Below are 16,423 nucleotides of genomic sequence, written 5' to 3'. Positions count from 1 at the left end.
CAAATCCTAGGCTTATCACATCACCACATCATCACAAAAAACCTAGCTTTCCTAGGCTCTCATCATCTTTTACCAAAACTGCCGCATGCATCCTGAACTTCAAATTCATTTTTTATTATTACCATATTTTAAAGGGAACTTTAACGAAAAGCTTCCGGTATTGTTCACTTTAACGAAAAACCACATTTTTACACTAAAAAGTCAATCCTGGTACTATTCACTTTACCCTTTATTTTGTTCTTATCATTAAAACTCAAAGTTTTCAAGCCCTTTTCATTAGTTTTCCTTATTTTAAATGGATAATATCCCATCCTGGATGCTTTTTTATCTGATGTCGTGCATATCTGTCAACCAAAACTGATCCAAACCACACGTCCACATGCCAAATATCCACATCAATTTGAATTGCATCGCTTGTTTGGGGATATAATCTGCATCAAATTTATCTCATTTAAGAATATGTCAAGATAATTCATATTAAAAGATTATTATGATAAAATCATAATATTATTCTTTAACAAAAATATCTTCATTTTTTCATTTGACGGTTGAGAACTATGCTTATTCAACGACCTTGATTACACGGGCTGATGATGTAAATTTGGATCCAAACACATATATAGATAAATAATTTTCAAATTATTTTATTTATGCATGATTTCATGGTTGGTCAAGTACTTGTAAATCATCGATATATTCTTTAAAATCTTGTGCGTGTGTAGGAAGTTGCAAATTTTAAATTATGACTGGAACAAGTCGACTCAAACTTGACCTACTGCTAGGGCATATAATTATTAAATTATATACACTCAAAGTGAAATATCCAAAGCTGTTGAGTCGTTTACATAAAAGTCTATGAGGTTAGTCTAATCTAATGGGAAAGCGATCAAACGTTGCCGCCTCATATGGCTCGATTCTACCAAGAAACTTTAGACCTTAATTCAACAATTACATGGTTTTAAATTTTAGTGATTTTTTGTACATATAATCTTTGAAAGAAAACCTAAAAGATAGATAGTTTGAATTGTTGAAATACATTATGAAATGGGCTCCATAAAAACATGTCAAAAGTTTTGTAAAAAAATAGTGTCACGGATTAGTCCCTATATATATATATAAAGTATTATTGATACTCCAAAAATCTAATTGTGCACTTTTCATAAAAGTATTTTTCTTTCAAAATGTAGAAAATTTTGAATGTAAAATTATATGATAAACAGTTTTAACTGTTTATTTGTTTATTTGTATATAATATAAACAATTATATAAAACATGTTTGAATGAGAACAATTATGTAAAACATGTTTGAATGAGCAGCAAGTCACATATATACATCAAAGAAACCCTAGTATTAATCAAACAACATATTGTAGCACTTAACTAGCTCCTTAATTAACTAGAACTAATACTTGAAGTTAACTAGCCAGAGTTGTATCTGTGACAAGTCAAAATACTTAATGCATGTATGACATTTCAGGCACATATATATGGAGACGGATTTGCATGCTACTACTTTTTTTACACAATTTTGGACACACGTTTTTATGAAATCCACTTTGTAATGTATTTTAACGATCCGAATCGTCTATCTTTTAGGTTTTTTCTCAAATATCATGTCAACAAAAAATCACCAAAATCTAAAATCATATTGACCATTGGATTAAGGGTTTACGTTTTTTTTGTAGAATTGTATTCGTTCATTTTTTTCACTATAAATGAATATTTTAATAATTTTAGATATTTCTAATTTTTTTTGCAGGATGATTTGATATTCTAAATGATAGACGTTTTGGATCATTAAAATTGAAGCGAGCTCTATAGAAACTGGGTCAAAATTTGTGCAAAAAAAGTGATTGATATAGGGGCATGATGGCTAATAGAATATATTGGTCAAACCGAGAAAAACTTGGACGACTAGGTTACCGGGTACAAATATTCAAATTATACTATACCCATAGAGAAAGTCAGTCCTATTTTTCCATTTAATTTCCTCTTCAAAAGTTTGAATCTTTCTCCGTGGGTTTTGAATTTTTCTCCGTTGGTTTTCAGTTTCATCCATGTTTCCTCACATGAAACCAGTTCTCATACGCGTTTGAATGGGCACTAAAATTCAAACTAATATTTTCCTCCATTTTTTAGTCAAACAAAACAAGCTTACCATATTTCTCTTATAAATACCAAACCCTACTTCACAAATTTTTATAACTTCAAAACAAAATCATTCGACTCATTAGAACTAGTGACTCAAATATTCTCCAGAAATCATGGCCAGAGAAATCATTAGCCGCCACCGTTTCATTGTTGCCCTACTTGTGGTGAGCTTCATTTTGCTCTCTGCCGCAGTCGAAGCCCGCCCTCTTGACGTGCATGGTTCTCCCGTTCATCACCAGATTCATCATCACAGTCACAGCCACCCGGTGCACCACAATCCAAGGAAGGCCGCCGGTCAGAGCGGAGGCGGCGTTGGTAATTACTTTGCCGATGTTCTTTCCCTCTGGGGAATCAAGAATTCTGGTCCAAGCCCCGGCGAAGGCCATTAATATTCCATGCAAAACAAATGAAGGTGTGCTAGCTCCTAGTCCTAGCTAGCTACTCTAGTCTTTAGGGTTCAAATGCAGCAGAGCTAGCTGATAGTGTTATACGATATTGTGGTAGTGATAAGAAAATAAGAAATTGTTTGAAATTCCTAGTTCAGGTGCTCATGATCTAGGAGGAACAAGGAAGTCAACTATACTTGTGTAAAAAAGTTACATTCTTTAATTTATTCATCGTTCTAATAGAGAGTTACATGTGTTTGAATTTACATACTACGAGCATCTTCAATGAAAAATGTGAATTGTCTTGAAATAGTAAATTTAATACCTATGAACTAATTTTCAAGTCCAGTGGGCTGGAATTTGGGAATGATAAATATCCAACCCAACGGAAAATGGAAAGAAAAAAAAGCCGATATTTGCCTTATTTTTTTGGAAACTTTAACGAAAAGCTTATGGTACTATTCACTTTATCCTTTATTTTGTCCTTATCGTTAAAACTCAAAATTTTCAAGTCATTTTCATTAGTTTTCTTTTTCTTTTCAATCTCGTTAACTGAACCTAGCTTGACAAAAAAATTAAATGGTTATCGAATAGATGCTCCATATTTAAATTTTATTTTTGTTTTGATAAGTACGGTCTAGTGGTAGGTAAGTGAGAGATTTTAAGTTCGATTTTCTCTAAAGACGAATTTGAACCACATTATTGATCGTCTATTGTGAGACTAAGCCCATCCTCCTTCCTTTAAAATGTAGATAATATCAATTGTTCAAAAGAAAAAAAAATGTTGGGACACAAATTTATTATTTTTCATTTTAAAAAGAGAGCTTTGTTAAGAAATCTTAATACGAGATGGCCCATATGGTATAGCTAAGAATTATATTTTATGGGCCTGTTTGTCCAACAAGATTTCGTGATCCATGGCTGAAAACCACATCCGATCTAGCCACTGCGGCTTAGGTCTGCAAATCAAAACCACTTTGATTCTTTGGATCTCGACAGAGAGAAATACACACCTAATCTGAGCTATAAAACTTGCACATTTCCTTGAAGACAACTCTGGGAAAGCAAACATTTCCTTCAGAAAATAAGAAATACAACATAAAGGATGATACTCTTGTGTTTTTTGATGGGATAATCAGTAACCAGAGGAATTATAACCCACATAATTGAAACGCTGTCGAATGTTGTGGTGGTTATACCTAGAATCTCCATAGTCTACTGACTTTATCACCACTGCTTCACGGCGTCCATCATGTTCTTGAACCGCCCCAAACACAATCTCATTTGTCTCGCTGCTCTTCTCGTAGTATGTATTTGGGTTTGTTGAGTAATGCCTGTGATGCTGCTGCTGTTGCTGATGCTGCTGCATCTGCATTTGCATCTGCATATGGTGTCGTTGCTGCTGCTGCTGCTGTTGCTGATGCTGCTGCATCTGCATATGGTGTCGTTGCTGCTGCTGCAGCTGCATCTGAAGTTGTTGCTGTTGTTGTTGTTGTTGCTGATGTTCACCCTCCCATGAATTATAGTAGGCTTGACTTTGCTTCGAATGGTGAGACTTCTCTAGGTCTTTGGTCATGTAAGGATAGGTTTTATTCGGGGTTGGGGATCTGGTTTCTATTGATGGAGGCTCGTCTTCGTCTGGAATAACATAGCTGTCTTGCAAGGGCCAAGCATTTGAATGTTCATTAGCTTGATGATACTGCTGCTGTATGTGATATTGTCGGGGCTTACTTCTAAAGCCCGTAAATACTCCCCCAAAGATTTCAGCCACAGACGAGCCAGTGTTGAGAACAATCTTTCCTAGTGAACCAAAGAAGCTGTCATCTAGTTTCTCGGGTTCATCTTCATTGGGAATTAAAGGCGGCCTGGCGGATTTCGGAGTCATCTGATATGGTGCTACTGTTGCAGCCCTATGTATAGGAGTTCTTTGGTCATGTAAATAACTTGCATCATTTGACGAAAACATTGATTGCACCCTACGCTGCAGCAATGCCAACATGTAACCGAAGAATGCAGCTGCAATCAGCATTGCTATTCCTGCAATGATGGAGAACAGATTTTAAAGATCAGCATCACCTAAAAGCAAATTACAGTGTTGAAAGTCCAAACTGTTTTAGTTATATACCTAAACCGAAAGTTCCATCGTAGCGGTCATTACAGTCATCATAATGGAGTTGGATCTCCCGAATCGCCTGGTTTCCTCTGTCTATAACCAAAAGAGAGCAGCTGCTGCCTACGTATACCACATCAAAATCAGTAGAAAACTTTGCGTCTTCACTTGGACCATCAACATGACCACCTCCTCTGCTCCATTGTCCACCAGCAATAGTCGTAACCCCTATACAAAGGTGAAATAAGTGTTTTGTGCCACTACATTTGACACAACAATTACAGAAGAAAGTGGTGATTCCTTAACCTCTATGATGCCTTAAACATCCAAAGACTTACCGGCATCACTTATCTTCCTGATAGCCATATTCATTGTGTCTGCGATATAAATATTTCCTCTATCATCCACAGTCAGCCCTTTCGGGTGGTTCATTCTTGCTTCTCTTGGCCTCCCGTCCACATGCCCAGAGTACCCCTCAGGTGATCCAGAAATCAGCTTGGGTCGGCTATCTGCAAACCATCATTCATTCAGCATATGAAAGATTCTACCAAAATAAATAAAACAGATAGCAAGCAAGCATTAAACTAGGAACTGTACTGAAATTACTTCTATAACGAAAGTGATAGTTTGAAGACTATATTTGCATATTTCATTGATAATAAATAAAGTAAATCTCAAAGTTTATCGTCTCTTTCTTTAGATGGTTTTGATGATTGATTATACTCGAATGCAAATAAAGCTGAAATTACGAAAGAAAAAAGTGAAATCGCGAATCATTAACCAATAAATGACAAAGATTTTATTTTGAAGGAGCTTAAAGGTATAACATGAAGTATAACAAACCCAAGTTTCCCACGTTAAAGTACACAAAGTAGTTAAATCTGGCTTAGGTTAAAAAAAGAAGTTTAAGATGAGTAAACAAGAAGTTAAACTGGTCATTAGAGAATCCTGGTCACAAACCAAAAGAAAAAGAAAGTAAATCTCCAAAAAGATAGCACTTGATTATCCAGAAAGTAGAGTCTTCCACTAAACAAAAGCACATAAAAGCAGCAACAGTACTTTTATAAATGAATGGAATTTGGCAAGAGTAGAAGAAAAGAAAGGAACCAGAGAAACAATGCTAATGTCTTGCGCATCAACCCGAATACAAAGTTTTAACTGTTAGGGCGAACTGACGTGGGCGAAGCCACATTGCCTAGTATGCACCCGAGTTTGAATCTCCCACCCGCAGTTTAGATTAGTTTAGGGTGAACTAGAATTGAGTCCCTGGATATATGTTAACAAAACAAGCAACAAGAGCAGTGATATGATGGTATAATTCGAGAAATAAGGCAGCGAAAGCGGCTTACATCGAGACAGTGGCATTGAGATCTTGTAGATGTTACTATTTTCGGAGTCCAAAACCAGAAGCTCTCCACTTGGGGACACTTCAACTGAGTGTGGTTCAATTCCGAGCTTGCTTCCATCAAACACCGTATCCACGGTGTATCCACCCTCAAATTTCATCATCGAACGGCTGGGAACAGCTGAAAAATTGAACCCCATCAACCTCATAAACCTCACCATTTCAAAGAACACTAGCTAATTACCAAACTAACAACCAGAGAAACACTCTCTAATTACCACATCAACAACCATAACAATACGAAAAATTGGTAAATCTGAGTTGGGAAAAATACCTGAACTGGTTTTTGTGGTGGATTTCAATGACCAGAGCCATTTGACAAGAGCAGAAACCACATTGGAGACAATCCCAGTTACAATTTCTGCATATACATACACATACATATATGTGAAATTACAAGATTACCAATTGAGGCAAAGCCAAATTTGAAGCAGAATGGGGGATAAAGATGGAAACTTCACTCACTTGCAGGAGGTGAGGCAGCTACTCCTGATGAGAAATCCCCAGAGAGAAGAAGAAAAATAAGAAGCAATGCAACCCAATTCCTCACCATTGATGTTGGTTTTGTTGATCAGAGCTCTAAGAGCAGAAGAATACTCACTCACTCACAAGCTCTGAGCTTGTAGTAACCCCGCTTAAGTAGGAGACCCCACAGACAGTGTTCTGCCACTTTTTCTACAAATTACTCAGTAAGAATGAATCTTTCTAGAGAGAGAGAGAGAGAGAGGAGAGAGAAAGGAGGTAAAAGAGACAAAGTGGGTATAGTGAATTTGGAAGGTTTGGTGATACTGAACATTGAACACAATGGAGTTCAGTGTTAAGGAAAGGAAAAGGTAAAGGCAAAGGGGAGAGAGAGAGAGAGAGAGAGAGTGTGTGAGAGAGAGAGAGGTCTCACTGCTAGTGCAATGAAAGAAGAGAGGGAATCATATCCTCTGTCTTCACCTTTTTCAGTCTTAAATTTGTGCTAACCAATCCGTTGTTAATTAATTACGGTGGGTGCTCACTTCTTTAAGAGAGAAACTTATTTCCTTTTAACGGCATCTCTAGTTAATAATGCACTATCATATTCTTGAGTTTTTTTACATGGCATTGCGTGATTAGATTAGAGTACCCCCGTGCTAGCGTCTAGGGGTAATAGTGTCATTTTGTTGTAAGGGTGTGGTTGTTCTTGGGATCATCAGCTGATATTGTGCAGTGTTGGAGCATCCACAGAAATTGGAGTGACGAAACTTGTACAAGACAACAACTTACAACTCTCCAACTTCAATTATTTGTTCTTCATTTGATGCTTCTGTTTAATGTTGTCTTTTTGTTTCTTCTTCCTCATCTCACATGTGCTCAGATCTCATGTGTCATATGCTAACAAACCAAAGTAGTCGTGGGAATGTTTTTTTAACCTTCTTTGAATCTTTGTGTTTCTTTCAATGGTCAACAAAATCATATTTTTTCTCTCTTCCGTCTCTTAAGTGAAACAAACTGTCATTGCAGCGGTAACTGAAACTCGATCACGTACTATTATGCTAGTAAGTTAAAACACATAATATAACTGACTTTAAATATCTTCCTGGCATATCGGTGTAGATAAACCTCTATCATGTCCTTCTGAGGTTTCTTCTAAATTAGCAAAGACTCCCATTCCATCAGTATCACATTTATTTTTGCAAGGATAGTGTTATTTACGCACTTATTTTTACCTCTTGCACACCCTTATCATTTTTTAGCATAGATCTTCAATTCATCCGACGTCTGAAAATTGAAAGGTGTTTGTAAAAATGAGTGTGAATAACATTACCTTGTCTGCAATTCGATCTTTCTAGTATCTAATGATGAAAGTGGTTTACCACTTTAGATGAAATGATGAATTGCGGATGTGGACATAAAAAAATTAGCTAGAACAGTGCACTCTCCTCTCTATGCTTGCGAATCCTCCATAGCTTTAAATTAGAATATCACTCGAAAAAAAAAATATTGAATTTGATCTAGTGCTAAAACCTTTGCAAACAGAACCTAACTAAAAAGCCGAAAACTTGGCCCAACTCTCTTATTGATGTTGGCATATATGTACTGCTGAGAAAAGCATGCTCAGAAGTCAGTACCACCAGAAGCACTTTGCATTATTGCCTAAGAGCTCTACAAGGTTTTACAGTGCAAAGGGCAGCATAAAATATGACCACAACAGCAAAAATATCAAGAAAAATAAAACAAACCCAAAGAAAAACATTTGATTACAAAGTTGAATCGTATACACAGAATTATACGTGGTAGACCATCCCAACCTCCAGAGTAGATACATGAGGAATGCTCAGAGCATAACTCGGCCCTCGAAAATTCCTCCTCAAGAAATCGTACCCGAAATTGATCACTATTTTCTTCATAAAACTTGATCCTCTCTTCGCCTTCACGTAAGAGTGGCCTAATATAAATGCCATTCCTGCCTCCCTTGCTTCCATCAGTTCCTGCAGCTCCCCTACTGCTTCCCTGTCGATTCGTGGGGTTTCTGGAACAACGAACTTCACTCTCTTCTTTGCCTTTTCGGTAGGCCCTATCTCCTGCAACTCTGAGGTGCTTGCTATTTCGGAGGAATCCGGTTCAGCTACAGACATTCTTATGCCGTCTAAATTTGATGATGAAGTCCCAACAACTGTCATTTTCTCATCATCTTCCAATTTTACTAGACTCAGATTGCATTCTGGTCTCTCTGACCGAATGAACTCTGCAATACTACAAATCAGATCTCTTTCGAATTCCATGTCATCCTTGTGAACATCACGGTAACCATAGCGTGCTATGCATCTATATAGCCGGTATTCCTTTGGACCAACTCTTCCCACTAAGAATCTTTCCTCGGGTCTGACATGTGGGACTGGGACGGATTTGATGCAGAGGAAAACTACAACCTGATGGAAAGCAGGGAGGTTGGTAACAAAGTGAGAGAAAATAGCCGGGATCCCAGAGACGAGCTCAGTGTGTATAAGGCCAATCCCCCGGACTCGAACAATCCCTAGAGTAGGACCTAAACTGAGGAGCCAGTTGATGGAGACTTTATTTTGGACGTCAAACTCGTATTTCTTGAAGGTGCCATAGTGCCAAACATACATAACCATTAAGAAGATGAATGAAAGAGCAATCGGGACCCAAGCCCCTTCACGAAACTTCATGAGCGATGCTGAGAAGTAGAGTGCCTCAAGGGAGCCGAAGAATAATATAAAGCAAATTGCCCAGAAGAGGCTTTTGTGCCAGCACAAGACTATGACTAGAGACATAAGGCAGGTAGTTACCAGCATGACAGTTATAACGGCCAAACCTATACGAAGGTAAGACATAAATACATTATACAAAAGCTAACACGCACACGCACGAGCCAAAATATTAGGTTGAAGTGGACGGTACCTGATGCATTTCCCATGGCTTTGGTGTCTCTAAAACCAATGGTAACAGCCAAGCATAGAAACATCAAAGTCCAGTTAATCTCGGGGATGTAAATTTGACCGTGTATTTTCGAAGACGTGTGGACAATCTTGACCCTCGGAAAGCAACCCAAAGCAGAACATTGTTTGATTATCGAGAAAGTTCCAGTTATGATTGCTTGACTTCCCACCACCGCAGCAAGTATGGCTATTGCCAAGACGGGCCATCTTAATTTCTCTGAGACAAGGAGAGAATCCTAATTAGCTTAATCTCAAATTTTACAGTTACAACTGCTACAAGTATGGCTAGACACCTACCGGGAACTGATTCATAGAATCCAATTCGATAATCACTTTCTATGATATGATGCTTAGAAAGGTATGCAGCTTGTCCCATGTATGCTAGAATCAAGGACGGGTAAACCACAAAGGTGAAAGCAATCTGCAAGGTGAATGTGACAGATTACTTAGTAGAGATGAAAATCTCCATTTGGCCAATATTATTCAGTTTGGATACCTTGATTGACGTCTGTGAAAAGTGTCCAAGATCAGCAAACATAGCTTCCGAGCCTTCAAAGATAAACAAGATAATGTCAGAGAAGGTAACAATAAGCATCCATGAAAAGATGATTCACTAACATACTCTTGTACCTGTCATGCACAACAGTATACCGCCCAAGGACATCCAACCTCCCTTCCGAGTCTTCTTAAAAAATTTGTACATGTAGTATGGAGAGAGTGCCTGATAAACATGGGGATTCCAGTAAATGATGTTGTATACACCAATGGAACTGATGCACAAAAGCCATGTGATCACAACCGGTGCAAACAAGAACCCTACTCGGTGAGTCCCGTAATGTTGAAGGGCAAACAGAAATACGAGGATGACACAAGCAACAGGGACTTCAACATCTGCAGAAGCAAGATACAATAAGGAAATACAATAAGCTGATAAATGATAACCAATATGTAGGTAAACCATCTGGTTGCTAATCGAGATAGTAGGAATGTGCATAAAGCAGCATGAAGATATGAAGCAGGAAAAAGAACGAGAATAGTAAATTCTTGTTGTATTATATCTTAACATGAATAAGCTAAAAGGGAGATACAACATCAGCTTTGAGCTTTGAATTGCTGTTTCAAGCATTCCAAGCTAAGGCTACACTATTTGATTAAATGGCTACTCAAAGTCCAATTGACAATTTTCTGTTAGCAAGCACCAGAGAATTAAAGTTGGCAGGATCACCGACAAGAGGTTAAACAATGCTAATTGTTAGAAAAACACACAAATGTACAGTGTGACTAGTATAAGGTGATAATTTAACTAGAACAGTAGAGGCACTTGAAAATATAATGATAAGATGGTGACTTCATTCTGGTTAATCAAATGTTTTAGCCAGCAGCAAGTGGGTCAAGGCTCGATAACAAAGTCATAGTTATGCATGCCTGATCAGAGGACTCAGTTCATAATTTATAATCTAATCGAAAAGCCATCCTAAATTAATCACCTTTCTTCTTCATCTTATATAGCTACATTACATCCTTTTAACTTTATAAAAGACAAGACTTTTTACTCACATCAAAATTAAACTTTGTTTCCTACAAACAAGTTCAATCAAATGTTGACTGAAAAAGGAACAGACCAAACTAACCGGGTGTTGCACTAAACATTCAAATTATTTTTTATTAGCTTGATGGTGATCTGACTTTACTTAACGCAGGCTAATTTGTCTTGATTTTTGTAGGGGTCCCCGCGATAATGTTTTCATTTTTCTAAAATTTGGTATTGCCTGCTTGTCACTAACTTCGCGTCTACGCAATAGAAACCAAGAGAAAGCTTCTGAAATCTAGAGCAACCACGATTTTGGATTAGTAATGCAAATAGTAAGATTTAGATTCCAAACCATGATTTGCACATGTTAAAAGTCTCTTTGCAGATATACTCAGTACAGATGCAAAGAAATTCTGTGAACCAATAAGCCAAAGCATCTTATCACTAAGCAGCTTCACTTTTTAGAATTCTCTTAGCCGTGTTAGCGGTCCTAATCCGGATTAACTACTCAACAACATCATTTTCTAAGTTATTCTGTATCGATCATGAAGTTATGTTTCCGCTGTGCATATTTTAATATCCAACATTTCTATTAGCTGCTCCTAAATTAGAATTGGAAAGTTATATTCTATCCAGATAAGGAAAATTGCAGAGAACGTCAACCACATAACCAAAATCCCTTAAACTCAATCTTCTCCTAAAACAATGTAAATGATTTGCAGGATCAAATTAAAAGCTCCAACGACGAATAACTTACAACGATGCTGCTCTTTCGACATGGAGAGCTCCAATCCCGAAACAGCGGAAAACACTGCACCCACAAGAAGCAAATTCTCATCATTCAAATCCCAATTTCCATAACTTTAAAACCCAAAAACTAATATCATCATGTATATAACCTCAAAAGTACCAGAAATTGCTGGTGTGAGCACCCCATCACCAATAACCATACAAGTTCCAATCAAAGCCAGAACAAGCAGCACCTTTTGCAGCGCCTTATGCTTCTCCAATGTCGATTTCAAACTCGACCCGAAAGCGCTGTTCGCTGTCGGAACAACCCCATCTTTTGTGTACTCCGACAGCTCCTCATCCGCCAGCTGGCAATTGGGCAAGGAGCTCACCCGGGCGTGCCGGGAAAGCAGAGAATACAGAGCAAAAGTCCCACCTTCGCCATTGTCGTCGGCTCTAAGCACAATAAACACATATTTCACTAATGGAATCAGCGTCAGCGTCCAGAACACAAACGAGAGAACCCCAAAAATCTCCTCATTGGTTTCTGAGTGGTGAATGTCTTCTGCAAAAGTGCTTTTGTAGACATAGAGAGGAGACGTGCTTAAGTCTCCATAGACTACTCCCAGGCTCTGGTAAGCCAGAGTTAACACCGTCATCCATGAATCTTTCTGCAACAGTTAAGCAAAAGCAGAAGCACAAGAAGCGATTATCAGAAAAGCTGAGAATTTGAAATGGGGTAGTGAAATACTCACACTGCTACACTCTGCCACACGTATTACCTTGATTGGATGGCTGCGGATCACACCCTCCAGATCCATGACTGCCACTCAACTCTAGAAATTATACAAAACCCATTCTTTCCAGGAAAATAAAGAAACCCCAGGTGGATTAACACCCTCCCCACTTCACCCAAGTAGAGAAAATCCAGAAATTTGACAGACAAAATAGTAAAGATTGGATTTTTATCTGTTTTCTTGTAGAACTAGTAGTAGTTTAAAACCAACCAATGCAAACAAATAAAGAAAAAACAAACACCAAAAAACCAGAAAAAAGAAGATAGAGAATGGTAGGGTGGTTGGGAACAAGGAATTGGAGCTGCAGAATAGAAAATGGAGGTGGGAGGTTTTAGAGAGAGAAAGAGAGGAGGAGAGAGAGAAAAGGGATCCTAATTTGTGAAAACAAATGGTAGGTTTGAGTTTGGTTTTCTCTTTCAGCTAAAAAGCTGTTTGTTCTAGAGAGGTGCAGAGGTGGAACTTTCTGAGGAGATCATCGTCTCCACTTGGCCGTATCTGAGAGAGAAGCAAATACTGGGAGAGGGGGAAAAGTAGTGATCTGTAAGCAAGCATGCACTCACTGAAAAATTCTTTAGCACTTGACACTCATCTCTGAACGTATTTATAGTCTGACACAGCAATTAAACTGCAACCCATCAACTGTGAGACTGCAAGCTCCTCACTTGTCAGTGAATCATTGGTGTTTGTCTGGAACCCAAATAAGACTAGGATTTCCTTTCTTCTTCTTTTTCCTTTTTCTTTCATTCTCTTTAATTTAAACGGTCAGAATTAAATTACGTTAATATCTTATATTAATCATTTTATATATATAAAAAAATAAAATAGAAAATTTAAGAAAAGATGATGGAAAGAGATGAAAAGATGAGAGAAGAGAATTCTACTTTGGGCAAATATCTAGAGTGGCATTTTTGCAGTTTCATGGTGTTTGATGGGGAAAAGTGTAATTTAAAGAATTGAATAAGTTAAGGACTAAAAGGGCAAAATCTTTTTATTTTGTTATTCTAGTGTCCACAGGATTTTACAGAAATATAATACAGTAAACGGGGTGTGTTTTGCGTGTGATATTATATTTTGGTGTTATTAGAGGCAAATGGTGGTCAATTGACAAACTAATTAAACAATAAATTGTTTTGTTTTTGGCAACTCATGTTTGCTAACTAATTAGACAAGTAGCCTACCACCACCTACTTGGAGGAGTCTAAACCCTAGCACACGAACAAAATACATCACCTATATTTCTTTAGGATAAAAATATAATGCAGACATATTTATTCACCTCGTCGCCTCCGTGACCATAACATATGCGCTGTGTTACCCAGCGTGTAACTTATCTCTTATACCCCTCTCTCGGTTATGTCATTACCAATCGCGAATAAATCATAGGTTGGCCGCCAAACCCTTTCTGTTTATAGAGAAATAAAGAGAAAGAATTGAGTCGCCAATAGCGCATTTGTATAGATGCCAAGGAATTTGCGTGATGAGAAATATAAGAATAAAATATACTGTTACATTATTATGAGAGATAGAAGAAGAATAAATATCCTTGAGATAGCCAAGAATCTCTCCACCTACTTTTTATAAATAAGTTTGATAAGCGTGTTTAAAGAAGGCTAGCTTTTATTTATGCCTCAATCCATAATCTTTGAAAGAATAAATTCAAACGGTGTGCAGTTGAAAGACAATGAAGTTCGACTCACCATTTGCATGGAGAAAATTTTGAATGCAACCCGATTATTTCAGGTTAGGTGCTGAAGATATTATCGGTTATGCGTAAGATCTACCTACCATACACAAATTTCTCTTCAAGGGCACGATTGCATAGGTCTTGGTTTTCCTAGCCAAAATTCTGATCTTTCACTATCTAAAGTGAAGTCGCTTTAAGATACCAGAGACGAGTGGTTAGACCAGAGAAAAATATGCTTAGCAGCCCTAAAAGATTAGCAGCATCTTGAACCTAAATATGTGCCTTTTATTACTATAAAGCAAGTTGCCTTTTGTCTAAGCAATCCCGCAAGAAGAAGATACTTCCTTTGCTGAGATTCTAATACAACTTCCTGTAATGCAAGGAAACAGACAGAGAGAAGACGAGAGAAAGGATTTAGAATTTGAGTCCTGCAAGTAAATTAAACTCCAAACAATTAAATCATATTTGAGTGAGCTACTCTTTCACACAAAAATTGTGACAAAGAAAAACGTCCTTAGAGTTCAAATTCGAGTTGAGATCTTTTCTAGATTTCTGTATTCGGAGCAGTTGAACTAAAAAATTTGGATTGCTCAATTTAAATCATGTAGTCCTGATTAGTCCATCATATTAGCCCACCTCACATAGAATGAAATCTTTGAACGATTCAGATCTCTCTCTTGAACAACCCAAATTTCTGAATCTAACTACTTTAACAATTCAGAGAGAATCTCAATTCTTCGAATCCTACCAGAAAATTTGGTGAAAATGCAGCACTTATATGCATGATGCATGGATGGACCCCATTCTCCCCAATGCCCTAAATGCGTTGTTCTTGCTTACATGAAACTGAAAGTGCTCAAATTAGGTCGAGGACCCCATGGAATCCTTTATAGTGCTTACATACATATACATGCAGACAAACCTTGACCTACCTATAATTTTAAACAAGTCATTAATCATCCACATCATATATGGTAAATGGCCAACTAACTCCCAGCGTGCGTGTATGGATGCAGCCAAATTAGTTAAGGCAGTGTGTCTATACCTCAACTTAACTTCGAATCTCTCTTATCATAGTTTAAAATAAAATAAATTATCGTTCGAATTAAAAAAAAAAAGGAAACTTGGCAAATGATCGAAAATTAAATATCAACTGTTGAATGAATTATAATCAATGACATACTAAAAATATAGATCATTTGAGTAATTGAGATTTGAAGAATATCATTTCAGTCAATTTTTCAAAACAAAAAACTAAACCGTAACTAGCTTAACCAGAGCTAATCAAATTATAAAAAAAAATAAAAAAAACTATTAATTGATTGTTCCAATATCCTGAGTTGGAACAACCGAATTTGACTCAATGGAAATGGTGACCGAATGAATCGTAGAAAAAGATTATAATAATTAAGAGAGGACGATCCAAGATTAATTAGATAAGAAGATGATATGAGATAAAGATGTATGATTGGGAAGGGAGGCATTCACATCAAGCTAGCTGAATGTGGAGAGGATGAAGACAACCGTGCACGTATGATTGAAGCAGTACGTAGTAGATGCCAAGGAGGAAGGAAGGGCTAGCGAAAGCAAAAGTGCAAATCCAATTTGGTGTCACGTTAATATTAACTTTCTTTTTCGAGTGGTCACCACAACTTTTTCTTTCCTGTTGCTTAAACTTTTGGATTTTCGAATCTAAATGGGGATATTTGACATCAATTGGTTGGATCCCATTACCTTGAGTGATCGATCAATTCATTCACTTATCACTTGAGCTGCCCCAAAATAATATCCAACTGTTGTTCTCCCATTTGCTATTAAACTGCAGACAAGAGACATTTATGCTTGTGAAAATAATACTCTCTTTAAGATAGTGCTAATCATGCGCCTATTTTTGAATAAAATGAATGGATGAAGATCAATGATAAAAAATTAATAAGAATGTATGAGAGATAAAAATAGATGGATGAATATCACTTTCCTTTCTTTATATGGAACAACTAACAGATCAATTATAAATGACATATGCATGAGTAAAGAAAAAAATGGTAGTGTTATCCACATACTCCTTTATACCTTCCACACACACCACTTAATTTTTAAGCTGATCGAATGAATTTAAAATAATCAAATGACAGAAATTAACAGACGGTGTGTGGAAGTAAAAATAGGTGTGTAAATCACCACTCAAAAAAATGAGGTTTT

At 37.1% G+C, this 16,423-nt stretch overlaps 2 protein-coding genes across 2 annotated transcripts; both read right to left on the bottom strand.

The window, feature by feature from the left end:
* Positions 1-3,495: 3,495 nt before the first annotated feature.
* LOC126610607 (uncharacterized) lies at positions 3,496-6,995 on the bottom strand. Its single transcript, XM_050278705.1, has 6 exons — positions 6,518-6,995; positions 6,327-6,413; positions 5,997-6,173; positions 4,986-5,156; positions 4,663-4,875; positions 3,496-4,574 (listed from the first exon to the last, which is right to left on the bottom strand). The coding sequence occupies exons 1-6, from the start codon at positions 6,603-6,605 to the stop codon at positions 3,673-3,675; spliced, it is 1,638 nt and encodes a 545-aa protein (XP_050134662.1). The 5' UTR covers positions 6,606-6,995; the 3' UTR covers positions 3,496-3,672.
* Positions 6,996-8,145: 1,150 nt separating this feature from the next.
* Positions 8,146-13,233, bottom strand: LOC126610601 (potassium transporter 8-like). The gene is made up of 8 exons (XM_050278699.1): positions 12,523-13,233; positions 11,922-12,411; positions 11,769-11,822; positions 10,111-10,371; positions 9,977-10,029; positions 9,778-9,901; positions 9,443-9,697; positions 8,146-9,356 (listed from the first exon to the last, which is right to left on the bottom strand). The coding sequence occupies exons 1-8, from the start codon at positions 12,559-12,561 to the stop codon at positions 8,305-8,307; spliced, it is 2,328 nt and encodes a 775-aa protein (XP_050134656.1). The 5' UTR covers positions 12,562-13,233; the 3' UTR covers positions 8,146-8,304.
* Positions 13,234-16,423: the final 3,190 nt, after the last annotated feature.

Source organism: Malus sylvestris, chromosome 17 (assembly GCF_916048215.2).
Source record: "Malus sylvestris chromosome 17, drMalSylv7.2, whole genome shotgun sequence".
Classification (NCBI taxonomy): Eukaryota; Viridiplantae; Streptophyta; class Magnoliopsida; order Rosales; family Rosaceae; genus Malus; species Malus sylvestris.
Note: the sequence above shows the minus strand (reverse complement) of the source record. Positions and strands in the feature narration are given on the sequence as shown.